Genomic DNA, 15,853 nt, shown 5'->3' on the forward strand with positions numbered 1-15,853 from the left:
GATACACTGGGTTACTTCAGTCAGTTGAAACACTTCCGTACAGTTAAACCTGGACAATAAGATTAGAGCACAATCAAAATAGCTGCAAGTCATCAGGTGTCATGTTCAGCCTCCAGTAATTTGTCTTAAAGGACAGTGGTTTTCAAAATAGCCTGCTGGATGCCTGGCAGGGTACATTAGGTGCTGGTAATTAATTGGCTGCTGAATTGATCTCTTCCAGTAAAGCAGAAGGGAAAACTCAAGGCTAGATGATAAGGAGGTACGAGAGGCTCACAGAGGCAGGTTTCTCCTTCTATGGAATCATGGAATCACTTGGTTGAAAAAGACCTTTGAGATCATCAAGTCCGACCATACCTGTCCACTACTAAACCATATTCCTGAGCATTTCATCTCCCCATCTTTTAACCACCTCCAGGGACGGTGACTCAGCCACCTCCTGTTCCTGGGCAGCCTATGCCTGGGAACCCTTTCGGTGAAGAAATTTTTCCTCATGTCTATCTGAACCTCCTCTGGCACAGCGTGAGGCCATTTCCTCTCATCCTATCACTTGAGATAAGAGACCAACACCCACCTTGCTACAACCTCTTTTCAGGTAGTTGCAGATAAGGTCTCCCCTCAGCTTTCTTTTCTCTAGGCTAAACAGCCTCAGTTCCCTCAGCTGCTCCTAAGAGGACTTGTTCTTCAGCCCCTTCACCAGCTTTGTTGCCCTTCTCTGGACGTGCTCCAGCCCCTCAACATCTTTCTCGTAGTGAGGGGCCCCAAACTGAACACAGTATTCAAGGTGCAGCCTCAGCAATGCCAAGTACAGGGGCAAAGATGGTCGGTTGTGCTGGGCAACCTATGCACAGCTTTTCCTGAGCCTCCAAAAATAGCATTTTTGTGCCTGCTGCTGGCCTGGCAATGCGAAGAGGGCTTGCATGCGGTTGGGGTGTCCATGGGGATATTTAGCTGCCCTTTTGTGCTCTGGCAAAAGGAAAGCTCATTCATCCCAGCGCTGGTTACAGCACCAAAGCTGGCCATGTGCTCTTACTTATCCTTGCAAGGAGAGGTTTTGAGGTACTAAATGTTTAAACATGACAGCTCTTTTGCCTTGAATGGACTGTTCCTTTTTCTCTAATGGCTTTTAGGGTATAGAGTTCATTTTTTCCTGAATGCTGTGCTCAGCAACTGAAGACAAGTTGAATTATTTGTAATACTTGTTTAACCATCTTTGAATTGCTTTTGCCTTTGTCACGTGAACCACCTCCTGCTTAAGCATGTATTTTATTCTTTGATTTATTTGGAGGCTTGTAGTGTGTGTGAGGTCTATTTTTGTTGCATAGAACTGAGAGAACTGCAGTGTAACGATGTCTGAACTTATTTTTTGCTTTTGGTAGCTTAAAGGAAACTCAAAGCAGCTGTTCCCGGCCAGTTTTGAAATATGCTGTAATACAAATGGTCAGTGGAGGCAAAATCCACCTAAACGTTTTCTATTCACTTAAGACAGTTGTCGTGTTAAAGATAAGACCATTCTTATTCACAACCACCTTGAATATTTTGGACTTCCCAGTGTCTTAGCTGGATGATTCAAATTCCTCGGAAGCCGAAGGGGATGGCTTGAATTGCTTTCACTTGGTTAAAGATTAGTTGAAAACAACTTGAGCTTGTGTCCAAGTGTTTTAACTGAGTGAGCAAGCATTCCTGCAGCAAGTCAACTGAGGGGAACGTCATGTAGTTAGGTAGCGTTTAGTTGTCTGAGCCGTGGGGAATAGAGAGTAAACCTTGTGTAGAGGCAGCTCTGCTAACAAAGAGCCATGGGAACTGCGCAGCACCAGGCTGTGTGCGTACAGCAACAAAAGGCAAATATTAATTTGCACGCATGCAGAAAACAACTTTTTGCTTCTAAATTTTCATCTGGGCTGCTGCAGGGCAGCTTTTTGGTGAGTCCTCTGACAGCCAGGACCTCACGTGCCATGCTGGAGAAGCAGCAACAGGGATATTTTGGGTGTGGGGGTCTGCTGACCCTGGGAGCAGTGCTTGATGGCATTGGGGGAACTTGGTGTCCCAGTTAAGCTCAGGACAGCTTTGCACTAGTTAATAGGAAGGGGTTTGGTGGTGTATTTCCAGTAGGAGAACTGTATACATCAGCACAGAGGTTTTGGCCTTCTGTGGAATAATTTACCCAGCTTTATCTGCTGTGTTAAATAGAGACAAATCGCGCCCGGAGCGAGTGTGGAAAGGAGCTACTAAACCAGCCTGGGCTTTTCAGGCAAAGGAGACCAAAAGAGAGCTAGGTCTGTCTTACCTACTGAATCAAAAGCTGAGGACATATATAGTTACTTTCCCCTGTATTTACAGAAAGCAGATACAGACAGTGAGAGAATTTCAGCTGCAAGACAAGGTTTAGCAGCTGACAGATGGACAGAAAACAGGAGCAAGACTGGGCTGGGAAGTAAAGATAATTTCTAACTGGCAGAAAAGGAGGAGCCTGGGAGAACAGTGAATTACATCTGAATGAAGTGTTGGTCAGGCTGTGTAAGGGGTGGGTGACATTGCTAGATGCCGCCAGGCTGATGCCATTCAGCCCTATGTTTCTGTGCCACTCGCGAGCTTCAGCCGCGGTTGGTCGCCGGGTGATGCTGCTGCAGCAGCGGCCGCCCGCCTGTGCTGGGATGCGCGGGCAAGTTTGCTCATTAGCTTGCCAAGCAAACGAGCAGGAGTACCATATGCAGATCGGTGAAATGCTTGATGAAAATCTTCATGAGGCCGAGTTTAGAGCTAATGTGCTGAGGTGGAGAAGGAAATCCTGCCCACCCTGCCTGCAGCGATCAGGGCAGTGTAAAGGATGTGTCTGCCAAAGCAGCACTTGGTTTTGGCCAGTGCAACCATTTAATTAAAGTAGAGCTGAAAAGGAAGCCGGAAACTGAAGAAACAGGTTTTTAATCACTTGGACTTCAGTAGACAATCTCTATGCAAATCACGCCTCCAGCATCAGTCCTGTTTGCATGGGTGTGTGTTCCTGTCCCCAGGAATGGACAGGCGCAGGCAAAAACCATGAGGGCTGATGACATGCACCACCTTGGCATCTGCGTTTGGACTTTGGCTTTCAGAAGCGCATTGTGTTGCTTCGCTTATGTGGATATGGGGCCCTCGGAGGCTTTACCTTGATGGATGCTTCCCTGGGGTGGTGGGGGGTGCACCCCAACATGGAAAAAATGTGTGGCGAACACTGGGAGGAGAGGTCCTGTCCACTGGTGTATTTGATGAGGGGATTTTGCTGATGGAATACAAATGTGGGATCCCCAAAGGTACAGCTGTCAAAGCGATTATCTGCTTTTTGGGGACTGCCTGCAAGGCTCTCAGCATCCCAGCCAAAAAAGTCCTGGCTGGGTACTGGCAGGGGATGCTCGGTGTTTGTGGAGATGCCTGCAGCTTTGCTGTTTTGTCAAACATAGAATGGTTTGGGGGACCTCAAAGATCATCTAATTCCCAACCCCCCTGCGATGGTCACGGACACATCCCATTAGATCAGGCTGCCCAAAGCCCATCCAACCTGGCCTGGAACACCTCCAGGGATGGGGCAGCCACAGCTTCCCTGGGCAACCTGGGACAGGGCCTCACCACTCTCATGGTGAAGAAATTCCTCCTTATATCCAGTCTAAATCTGCCCCTCTCCAATTTATGCCCATTGCCCCTCGTCCTATCACTATGAGACTTTGTAAACAGCCCCTCTCCAGCGTTCTTGTAGCCCCTTTCAGGCACTGGAAGGTCGCTCTAAGGTCTCCTCAGAGCCTTCTCTTCTCCAGACCGAACAACCCCAACTCTCTCAGCCTGTCCTCATATGGGAGGTGCTCCAGCCCTTTGATCATCCTTGTAGCCTCCTCTGGACTCGTTCCAACAGCTCCATCTCCTTCTTATGTTGAGGATTCCAGAACTGGACAGAACACACACACTTCTGAGTCAAGAAACACCTTTACTTTAGGGGTGGTTTTTTTTGGATTTGCTTTTCACTTTGCTCTTCTCGGAGCGGCGAGAAGCTTTTAACACAGCTTTAAGGCTCCGGCAGCGATTTCTCCTCCCCCCTGCCAGAATTACCAGCGGGCCGCGGGGGGTCGGTGCCGGCTGCAGGCGGGGCTGGGGCCATCCCAGAGGAGGAGGAGGAGGAGGAGGAAGGGGAGGTGCCGGGCGCGGCCATCGCCGGGCGCCGCATCGCTGCGTGCGCCGAGCCCCGCACAGCCGCCAGGATGATCGCCGCCCAGCTCCTGGCCTATTACTTCACGGAGCTGAAGGAGGATCAGGTCAAAAAGGTAGATTGGAACCCCCCTCCCACCCCGTGCAGGGCTATCGTGGCTTTTTTTAATTATTATTATTATTTTTTTTAATTCCCCCCCCCATTGTTTGCGTTGCTTTGTCCCCGTAGCGACCCCGCGAGGGAAGGACAAGGGGATAAAAGTCTTTCCCCACTTTATCCCCTTTTTTCTCCTCCTCCACCAAAGCATCCCTGGGTGTTTGGTGTGGAGCTGTGGGTGATGCCCAGCGCGGCTGCCCAGATGCCCAGCAGGGCAGGAGCTGGGGCTTTGGGGATGGGGATGAGGATGCTTATCCCTTCATCCTTCCCTTGGGTACCAGCATCCCGGGAGAGGGGACCCCCGTTCTCCCCAGGGTGCCTGTGGGCATCTGCCCCTCCAGCAGCCGGTGGCGAAGGGCGTGGAGTTTTTGAATTATGTGTCACTGCAGGTCCTGAATTTTCAGGAAGTGGTTTTCAATTGTGCTTAAAAAAAACCCCATACTATGTCCATGGGCTTCTTTTCCTTTAGCGGGAGGTCTTGGGGTGGGATTGGGGTACCCCTTGGGATATAGCGCTGCCACAAGGCAATAGGATAAATAAAAACATGGCAGTTTGATCCTGGCTGAGCGTATTGCAGAGCTGTAGGGAGCGGAGGGCCCGAGGCTAGGGATGTGGGGACTTAAATTAGGAAAATAATTGCAAATCCCACTGAGCCGGGCTGACGTCAGGCGGCAGAGGCTTCCCCTCTGCCTCCTGTGACCCACCTGGGTGAATGGCTGAGCGCCTGCTGGAGGCATCCCTAAAAGATTCGAGGGGAAGCCTCAGCCACAGCATTAGCAGGACTGGTTTGTAGTGGTCTTTGGGCTTGTCCTCGCAGGAGGAGAGCGTCTTCTGAATGGTTGGACTCAATGATCCAAGAGGTCTTTTCCAACCTGGTGATTCTACGATTCACCCTTTGGGCTCCCTCAAGAGAAGAGAGACCTCTGCTCCTGTGTGTGGGTGACCCATCCTGCCCCACTCAAGATATTCTCACCCATGCCTGCTCCTCTGTTGGATTAAACCTGTGACAACACCCCATATTTTCCACATCTCCTTCTGTGGGTTAGGTCTTTTGCTTTTCCACCCAAGCAGTTCTTGCGAGGAGCCTGCAGATCTCAGCATCTTCTTTCCCCACGTACATGGCTCTTCCTTTTCCTCAGGCTCTTGAATTTTCCTGAGAGATTTGTAAGTGCTGCTGCTGCTGGCACCAGGCGTGCATGCTTGGGTAAGGCCTTCGCTGCCTTGCCTGTTATATTTAGAAACCCCAGATAAGCAGAAGGGAGCGTGCTGGCCGAGGAGCAGCAGGGCTGCGTGGGGAAGGCGCCATGGGAGCGAGCAGGCATGGGGGAAACGGGGGAAACTGTGGTATTCCCAGGGGTTATTTATTGCAGGCACCATGAGACTATTATTGTCTGATGCCCGGCAAATCATTTGGCCAGGGAGCTGTAAAGCGTTCTTATGGATCAGTCTAGTTTTGCTTGAAAAAGCAAACTACAAAAGAATAAGATTCCATTTAAAAAAAAAAAAATAAAAAGCAGGCTACTGGTTTTGGAGGACGTAAGACATCTTTTCCTGTTTATATCCTTTTTGGAACGGATATTGAGCCCCCTCACTTTAGGCTTTCCTGTAGGGAGGGTTTCTGCGGCAGTCTGAGGTGCTGCCCCACTGCTCTGCTGCCCCACAGCTGGTGGGCTCCGCTGCCCCATGGGGCAGAGGGGTTTTTACACCATCTCAGCATGCTGCTTATGGGAATACGTGCCTGCATGGCTTCGTTTCAGGTCCCTCCCTCTCCTCTCTGCTTCCGGAGGAACAGCACTTGCTGCTGGTACGTGCTTGCGGCTGGGGACTGCTGGCCAAAGCGTTGCCCCCACGTTGCCTCCACTCGCTCCTGGCCACGGTGGCTGCTCCTCTGCCTCGTTGGTCCATGACAGCGATTAGCTCACCATTTGGTGGCACAGGTGGCAGGTTACCTTGAGGATGCTTTGGGTCACAGGAAGGGTGCAGAAGGGTTAAAAGTACTGATGAGGTGAATTTGGGAATGGATTTCTTCCAGGGGTCTCCACTGCTCTGAGGCTGAAGGTCCTTTTTTCCTTGTGACCCTATTTCCCCCTCTTTTGGGGTTCCCATCCCTGTGTGATGCTAATGCCTAGCAAGCATTTCTACAGCGCGATCCCTGCTGAGGGGCACAGATGGGGCTGGTGGTTTCAGACCCTCAGGGTACCCTGGATCTGAGAACTAGTCTGTGCTGCTTCCATACTGGCTTTGCTGGATTTTAGACACTCCCTTAAGTTTCAGAGTAATTTTTTTTTTTCCACTTTGCAGTTCCTGGAATGTTTTTCAAGATGAGTTGTGGCAGCAGGGAGGAACAGGCAGGGGGGATGTGTAGTGTCAAAGATGTGGGTGGTTCATTTTGCACTGGCAGCCCCATGGCCCAGCAGACCCTGCAAAGGGGCATTTTGCCATGAAACCATGTGTACACGCACTTGCACGTGACCCTGCCGTGCAGAAGCAAGCTGGTGATGTCTGATGCCCTGTACCATATGTGGTTTTACTCCAACCAGGATAAATTATCTGGATATTTTTGAAAACATCTGCTCCCTGAACCTTTGTGATCCTCCAGGGGCAGCAGCTTGAGCTCAGCATCCTCTCCGTGACAGAGGACTTTGCACAGCCTGAACCAAGGCCTCGATACATAAGAAGGATAGGGAACTGTTGGAATGGGTCCAGAGGAGGGCTACAAAGATGGTCGGAGGGCTGGAGTACCTCCCATACGAGGACAGGCTGAGAGAGTTGGGGTTGTTCAGCCTGGAGAAGAGAAGGCTCCCAGGAAACCTTAGAGCAACCTTCCAGTGCCTGAAGGGGCTACAGGAAAGCTGGAGAGGGGCTGTTCACAAAGGCTTGTGGGGATGGGACGATGTGCAATGGGTATAAACTGGAGAGGGGCAGATTTAGACTGGACATAAGGGGGAATTTCTTCCCGATGAGGGTGTTGAGGCCCTGTCCCAGGTTGCCCAGGGAAGCTGTGGCTGCCCCATCCCTGGAGGTTTTCAAGGCCAGGTTGGATGGGATCTTGGGAGGTGTCCCTGGGGGGTTGGAACTGGATGGGCTTTAAGGTCCCTTCCAACCCAAACCATTCTATGATTTCTCCAAAAGGCTGACTCCCACCCTTAGGTGAGTGGGCACCATGGAGTGTCTGTGGCATCTCTGCCACAGGCCTGCGTGCAGGGGAACTTTTGTAAAACTGGCTTTGAGTATTTTTGTTTCGAACAGGTTTGTACCTGCAGTAGCTGGCCCCAGCAAAGGGAGCCTCTAGGTGATGCCCGGTTACTGTCTGTCAGGGTAACGATACCTTTTTGTTGCATTATCTGACAGGAGAAGAATAAAATCTTGCGGTCCAAGGGTGACACTTTAATGTCATTTAACCTTGAAAAGAATGTGATGGAATGGAGTGTAAATGTAGCAGCTGACATCAAGAACAGCCCTGTAGCGGTGATCCGCCAGTATAAAGTCTTTTTAGGAACCAATCTGATAAGTATGCACAAACAGTTTCAGGATGTCGAAATGAGTTGTTCTAACATGCTGTGGCTCCTGGTGAATCCTCCTGATGCTGAAAGGAGTAGAAAAATCTTTACATACTGAAGGGTTTTCATGCAAAGTATGTGCTAGTGTGCTAGTAAAATAAGTACTAATGATTTCTGAAGTTGTTGTGGGATTGCCATCTTCTTGGCTACCATTGACAGTTGTCGGTGTCTGGGAATGAGGCATGTGTTTAAGGAATGGCCCTTATGCTCCCTGTTTCACTGTGCACCTATAATTAATTCACAACTTCCCCTGAGGGCTGCTGCCGTGGCTGGATTTTCAGAAGCTTCTTTTCCCCAAGTACAAAAAGCGTCTTTGTGACCAAGAAAAATTACGTGCATATGGTTCAGATTATGAAATCCTATTTTAAGAAGAATTGCTCACAGATTCTGTCTGACTTATTTTATTTTATTTTAAATAAGAAAAAGGAAAAAAAAAAGTGATTGAGCCCTTGGAGGGCTCCCATAGTGGCTTTCCGGAAAGATGCTCTTCCTGGGAAGGTGGCTCTGAGATGGCAGCTAAATAAAGGAGCATTTTTTGTTCCATGCCTACGCAACCGCTTGCCTGAAATTGCCACGTCCACGAGAGCCTCGGTGGGGCTGAGTGTCCTGCCAAGTGCCTCTCCTCTATCTGTCCCTGCCATCCACTGCTTCCCTTTGGATAAGGTTGAGATTTGTTTTCTGATCAGCTTTTATTGCAGACAGAGCAAAGAGTTATTAAACCTCCATCCCGTAATCCAGCCTCCAGCTCCCCCCATCCCATAATCCAGCCTCCAGCTCTCTCCCCAAGTTATTTATGGCTATTTGCTGAGGGTTTTCCCTCGGAGAGCTGCTTTTGTGGGCACAGGAGCCCTTTTTCCCGCTGCCGGAATGAGTAACCTTTTTCCTTGCTGGGAGGAAAAAAAAACCACCTGCTTTATTTTTTTTTTTTTTTTTTTTTGAGTTTTGGAAACTGTAACACACAGGAGTGATTTTGTTTCAGCGCGAGGTTTAGTCCCCATCTCCTCTGCTTCTCGCCCCATGAGCCTCTGTGGTGAGGATGGCCTCAATGTAATGTGACGCAACGCAAGGCGATGCTCCCTGCACGCAAGAGGGTCCACTCCAATTATATAAGGGCACTGATGGCGCTTCACAGGAGGAAAAAGAGCCCTCCGTCCCGTTTTCCGTTGCCGCTGAGGACAGTGTTGGGGCAGAGGTGGGGAGAATGGACTTGTCTGGTCCTCACCATGCAAACTCCAAAACCTGTGTTCGCAACTGGGCTTTTGATGGAGGGGAAATCCTTCAGCCCTTCAGTTTTTGGGAGGAGGATGCAGCAGTGGGGCTTTGTAGAGGGGTATTTTGATTGTATTTTAATTGGCTGTGTGAATGATGTGCTAGTGTAGCTTTCACTGGGAGATTTGGGGAATCAGGCTTCTGAGCGACAGCGTGGGCTGCTGAAAGCTCAGCCTTAATAAGAGGGTTTTTTTTTTTTCCACCCTTTAAAAGGGAATAACCTCGTGCTCTGACATCATGGCTTGACACTCTCTGCTAAAAAAAAACCTATGGCACGGTTTGCCGCAGAGGAGAGACCTTCCTGCTCAGCCAGACCCCAGCCTCTGCATCCATCCCCACAGCATTTGGGGCTGCAGAGAGCGTGACCTCACCCAGTTTTTTTTTTTTTTTGGAGTGAAATGACACCAGTGGCTGGCTGTGGTTGTCACTGCGAGGGGGCTGTGAGCCCACTGGGGCAGCATAGGATACAGCTGGGATTTGGGGGTGCTGCCCTGGGGTCTCGTGTTTGGCCTATGTTGCAGAGACCATGGGCTCAGCTGCTCTTCTGCTGTTTAGCTGTACGCCTGCATTGTCACTTCACTGCTTCGCGGAGCAAAGCGTGGTATCATTTTGTCTTGTTGCACTGTAGCTTCCTCTTAGCATCTAATTGATGACTGTTTTGCTCTTTCTCCGTGAGCGGTGGCACTGACCATGTCACAGCTGGTGCTGCTGTGGTTGTAGCCCCCGTGGTTGAGGCTTGCTGGGCCCCAGCGCTGTGGTTCAGGATCAGGCCGGGTAGCGGCGCCCAGCTGCACAATCCAAGCCTTCCTCCCTTGCCTGGGTAAATGCTTGGTCATGGTGGAGAGCATCTGTCTGGGGGAGATACGCTATCTCTGGTGCAGACCTTGGCTACGTGTGGCAGAAATGCTTTCTGCAGGAGCAATTAAATTGGCACTGGTTTTATGGTCAGTTTAGGGTTTAATTGCATTTTGATTGTCTGCATTTCCTCCACAAACGGCATTATTCATCGCTTCCTGTCTCAAAGTCCTCAGTATATGGAGCATTTGCATACGTACTTTTCACATGTGGTGTTTTATTGGGGCATTGATCCTGTTAGGACGTGATGCCAGCTGAGAGGTGAGCTGCTCTCAAGGCTTCCAGAGCAGCAAAGGAGACACAGGTGGCCTTGGCACACAGGTGGCCTGGGGTTTAAAATGAGGTGACTTTTCCGGTTTTACTGAGGACAGAAAACATGGGCAGGGTTTTATTTTCTTGATCCTGTGAAGCTGGAAGCAAAAGTGATCCCAAAGGTGTGGCTTTGGTCTGAGCTGTTTGCAGAACCGAATTGCCAAGGTAGGTAATGAAACAAGGCAGGAACAGACTGGTGGCTGAGCTAAAAGGGGTGGGACATGTGCGTTTAGCAAGAACTCCCCAAGGCCAAGTTGTATTTCTGAGGCATCAAAGCATCTCTCGCTCTTCCTGATGTTGAAATTGGGTATAATATTATGGAAAGCGACATAATTGGAAACCTGTAACCACCTCCTTTTTCCAGGGAGGTAAAGAAAGTTCCTGTCTTGGGAAGCCACAAGGGAGAAGTTAACAACTTTTAATTTGATATTTCATGTTGAGGAAGAAGATGCTAACTTCCCACAGCCAAGGTCTGCCTCTGCTGACCCTCTGGCTATGATAGCATTACAGTGGGATAGGGAAAATGGTCTGCAACACAGAAATAATTTCTCAGCCTGGGATGTAGCCCTTAAACCCCTGTGGCAAGTTTTTCTCAGTGAAAGGCTTTTAATAAAAAGCATCTCTGTGGTCTGCAGCTATACCCACATCACCCCAGCTGGACCAAGGTGCCCAAAGAGAGATTTTTAGCTTTAGCCGTTCAGCTCATGGACAGTCAGGAGAGCTGAGAAGTGGGGCGAGGATTTGAGATAGTGGTGCGAGGTGTGCTGAAAAGAGGAGGCGGAATGATGTGGGACTGGGTCTTGTCTTGGGAAGGCAGTTGGGCAGCATGGGCATTGGCTCCTGTAGGTCCTAGCGCTTGTACACGTTCCTTGATTTTGACTCAAAAGACAAGGCACAAAGTGTGTGGCTGCGTTGTTGGCTTGGTTAGAGCCCTGGGGCCAAGCTGGGGCTATATGCTCTTCTTGCAATGAAAAGGAGGTGTAGCCACACTAGGGCACTTCAGGGCAGTCTTTCACTCCTTGATGGTGTTTATCTTTTCCCCCAGATTGATAAATACCTCTACGCCATGCGGCTCTCCGATGAAACGCTGATAGACATTATGGCTCGCTTCAGGAGAGAGATGAAGAACGGCCTCTCCAGGGATTTTAACCCAACAGCTACAGTGAAGATGCTTCCTACGTTTGTGAGGTCCATTCCTGATGGTTCAGGTAAGGAGTTGAGTATTTGTTTTCTGTATTAAACATGGTGTGCTTTGTGGGAAACCGGTTCAAAATACACCAATGCGTTACAAAGAACAAGAGAAATTTGCTTTCTGACAAGCCCAGACAGCATTTTGAAGATAGCCTCCCATCTGTGTGCAGGTCTGTTCCCCCAGATGCTGGAGGATTTTGTGATTCATGTGTTGGACCCACTTTGATGGCCATGGGAGAGCCCTTCTTAGCAATCCATCCACTAACAGTCCATACATTTACGCTGCCATTTGTCTAAATAGGAAGATTTTGGATTTATGCAATTAGCACTCGTGTGATCTGGAGTCTTGACAAATACAACTACTTTTAGTCTTTTGCTGTTTGACTCAACGTCCTTAGATTCAGAATTTGAGTTTCCGGGCATTCATTTTGCTTCTTGTAGCTACCTCTTGCAGACTGGCTTGGGGCAAACTCGCAGAACTCAAGAAGGCTGCAGCGTGTGGCTCCAAAGCTGCTGCTCTGCTGAGCTTTTTCCGTACAGATGCAAGGGTTGTTTTTTCCATGCTCACTGTACCTGCTAAAAGTGGCAGAAAGAGTTATCAGAAACCAATAAGATGTTGTGTTGGTATTTGAGACCAAGATTGCCCCTACTGCTTGTTTTAGTGTTTATAAATCAAATAAATACTATGTACAGAGTATATAAATATATTTGCAAACAGTATATAATGGTGTTTGTTATGTAGTGGTGTCGCTGGATTTCCTTCTCATGTAGCGTGAGTTATGTAACATGAGTTTGGTGCCTACCCCATAATATGTCCCTGTGCGCAGAAATCGCACAGCTGCAAGAACTGCATAAGGTGGTTACCTGTTTGGAAGCTTTTTTTGTGTTAAAACAAGTAATGTATTGGGTGAAAGAACGTGAAACCTGGCCTGGCTGTCTGGCGGGTGGAAATCTTTGATGGTTCTGCTTTGCTGTTGCTTTCTGCCACCTTAAGTTTTTTAGTTGAAACATGATTCTCTGTCTAAAAGAAATACCAAGGGGAGAACAAACTTGAATCCTGTGTTTCCCTTAATTTAGCACTACTGGCTGCTGTATTCAAACGTTGTGTTGAAATTGGCAGCCTATTGAGAAAGCCAGAAGCTGTCACGCACAGCTGGGTCGTGAGCAGAGGTTGCATTTTGCAGAGGTTCCTTGAGGGCTTGGCCTGGAATCCCAGCATTTTTACTGACTCTGAAATCCCTGTTTTTTCCTTCATTTATGCTTGAGTACAGACCTGTCCCCTGCGCTGTCAGGCACTACCCGTTAGCAAATCTTAGTGGCTTGCAGCCAGTGAAATAATCTTTCAAATTGTTCCGTGTTCCAAGCTGGGGAGACTTTGAGATGCGATGTGACGTAAGGAAAAGAGAATCTGCACCTGGATGGGAGAGGTGGGAGAGTCCTGAACGCTGCTGGGAGCGAGCATGAGCTGGAGCAGTGGGCAGCCCTGGTCCAAGCGTATGCATGCCTGTATGTCACAGCATTAATTTCAGATTACATATTACACACCTACTTAAAAAAGGAACCTTGTGTGTTGTGTGCGGAGTGCTGAGTTCTTGATCCTGTGCCAGTTTGGCTCCTGCCAACCTCTCTGGGACGCCCTGCCCGCAGCGTGCCTGTTGGCAGTGTGGGTTAGGGCAAGGCAGTGCTTTGCCCCGGACAGTTTTTGCGTAGCATGATAATAATCTGTATGTGCATCTTGCAGGTGTCTCCTTGGATTGCTGTTAGAAAGGCAGGCAAACCCATTCCATTCTTTGCCTAGAAAAGGCACGTTCCACCCCCAGGTATGAACAGCATTTGCTGTGGATGGGTGTCAGGGCATTTCTTTCCCTGACTCACCTGCGTGTGTCTGCCACGTCCAGCAAAGCTCCATCCCAGGCAGATGCTGCCTTCCCTTCCTTTGCCCCCTGAAAGGTTCTGGGGGGCCCTCATGAATGTGACTGGGTTGCTGTGCCCAAAGTAGGGGTTCCGCTCCCGGCCGACGGCAGTTTCTGCCTTCAGCTGTTCCTCTGTAAAGCCAGGGGCTGAAAGCCTGCCCTTTTCTCTGCCCGTATCTAATTACTGCCTTGTAAGCTCTTTCCTCTGAGTCTGATTATTATTATGAGAGCTGACTATTCAGGAAAAAACCCAAAACGTTTAGTTTCAGTTCTGTGCTTCTGTGCTTTAGTAACAAGGAGCTTTTGAGTAATAGTTTTGGAGGCTCTGGAGACTTTGTTGTTAGCAGGTTTTTTTGCATCATTCAGAATTGCTTAATTTACAAAAGCCACCAATTTTTTTGGGCTTTTTTTTGTGTCCAGAGTGATATCTCAAGCTAATTCAAAACACTTTCAAAGGGTCTTCCCAAATTACTTTACAGCAGGTTTGATTGCACTTTGGTGTTATAAAGAATAGATTAAACGGTGCTACTTGGGTTTAATTCCTGAAGCACGCTGAAAGAGAGCTGGTACTTTGCATGCAGAAAGCTTTACCTTCTATTTTGGAGTTCTTTTTTCTTTTAAACCGAAAATGAGGCTTCTTAATAAATTTTACTTTGCGATGAAATTGATGGTACGGGAAGTCAAACACACTAAGCCGTTAATTTGCTGCCAGGGAAGGTATTTCTGAAGTGCAATATTTGTTTGAGGTGTGTACTAAAGTGTGGTTAGACTTGAAAAAAGGCCATCTGGTCTAGTGTTGATTTTTCCATTATTATTGGAGGTAATGGCTTGCATTCAACAAATGATGCTCATATGATAAAGCTTATTCAGGTATTTGGCTTAATGAGGCACTTGTGGTAAATGTTTGACTTCCAATCTCATTGTGGTGAAGGGGGTTATGGGTTCCTGAATTTGTTAAGCTGAACACGTTGAAGGGAACCGCATCTACAGATTGAGCACCTTCACGTTTTAAATGACATTCATAGTGGAGCAAAGCATTGTTTAAAGCCACGCTGTTCAGAAACAGGTAGGGAAGTGCTGTAAGATCTGTATTTCATCAAACTCTGAGTTTGCCCATGTCTTAAGCAGCGAGGAAGTGTTGCATTGCAATGCAGTAAAATTAGGAGGGTTGTTAGGGTTTCTGGGCTCCAACTGTCATTTTGCTATGTCTTTCACTGTGGAGGTTATTGTTCTCTGTGGTATCACACATGACAGTGTTTTGTTTCTCTATTATACTGCAACCTTGGAATACTATGAGGGCTTTTGCAGTGTCTTTGCCTCTCTTAGGCTGTTCTTGACCTGGGGAAGTCCTGCCCGAAGGGATGCCCTGTCTAGCTCATCATCTTTGAGCAGCACGGGGCTCCTGGAGGTGCTTTGGATGATGAGAAGGAGCGGTTCACTAAGCTAGACTGTAGGAGTTCTGGTCTGAGATTGGGCAGGGTAATCTCAGAGGTCAGTTTAGGTTTGGAAATCTTAATGGATAAATCACATATCTGATGTTTTTGGTAACAGTGTGGGATCAGAAGGCTCTGAGAACTGAGTTGAAGTTTGAGGTAACACATCTAAAGGTACCGGTCTTCCGTACTGCTAGAGGTCTTTCCACAATGAATTTAGGTAGAAATGGAAAACCAGTGATGTTGGGAATGGCCTTCCCAAAGTCATAGTTTAAAGTTGGAAGGCAGAATGAAAAGAGGCCACAGAGCGCTGCAGGATGGGACTGGCAATACATACAGGATGTGGGGCACAGCTCATTCCACTGTAGCCCGGGGCACTTCTGATGCCGTAGAAAAGTGCAAATCAATGAAGAAACCAGGAAGAGAAAGTACCACATGCCTCCTCCGCTTCATCACCCTCCAAGCAGCTTCGGTGAGCCTGCGGATGCTGTATGCAGACACGAATGCTTGCAAAGAGCCTCGGTGATTAACTGCAGCTGAGACACGCGTTCCTGTGTGATAAATTGTGCACACTGCTTCCCTAAATATTATCTTTTTGCAGACTTTAACGATCGCTGTCGTTGTTTGCTCCCTCTTTGATAAGGCGAGATAGCACAAGTGGTTCGGTCAAATATATTTGCCTAGCTCTCCACTGGATGCTGAAAGTGTCATTCCCCAGATAGCCAGACCATGCTATCGCTTGGCTGAATTACCCCCTCAGGTCTATGAAGGTGGGCGGGTAGTGGCTTCAGACCTTTGAAATACAAATCCCTTTCCATCACAGGGGTAGATGGAGGTATCCTAGGTCTTTCCCTGGTGCCTGGGGAGGCTCATCAGTGCTCTGGCATCCTTTCATTTTACTGTCTCTGTTTTCAACATCTTTTTGGCTTTCTCCTGAAATCTTTGCTCTGCCAGCTTCATTGTGAGATCTGGATACAGACTGTCCACTTAACA

General features: G+C 48.4%; 1 protein-coding gene across 1 annotated transcript in view; it reads left to right on the forward strand.

Moving 5' to 3' along the window:
• Positions 1–4,144: 4,144 nt before the first annotated feature.
• Positions 4,145–15,853, forward strand: part of HK1 (hexokinase 1) — a 40,202-nt gene continuing 28,493 nt past the window's right edge. Inside the window, exons 1-2 of the mRNA XM_009565258.2 lie at positions 4,145–4,286; positions 11,369–11,531. Of these exons, the coding sequence (XP_009563553.1) occupies positions 4,224–4,286; positions 11,369–11,531 (226 nt within the window). The 5' untranslated portion in view covers positions 4,145–4,223. The remainder of the gene's footprint in view (positions 4,287–11,368; positions 11,532–15,853) is intronic.

This window comes from Cuculus canorus, chromosome 7 (genome assembly GCF_017976375.1).
Source record: "Cuculus canorus isolate bCucCan1 chromosome 7, bCucCan1.pri, whole genome shotgun sequence".
Taxonomy (NCBI): domain Eukaryota; kingdom Metazoa; phylum Chordata; class Aves; order Cuculiformes; family Cuculidae; genus Cuculus; species Cuculus canorus.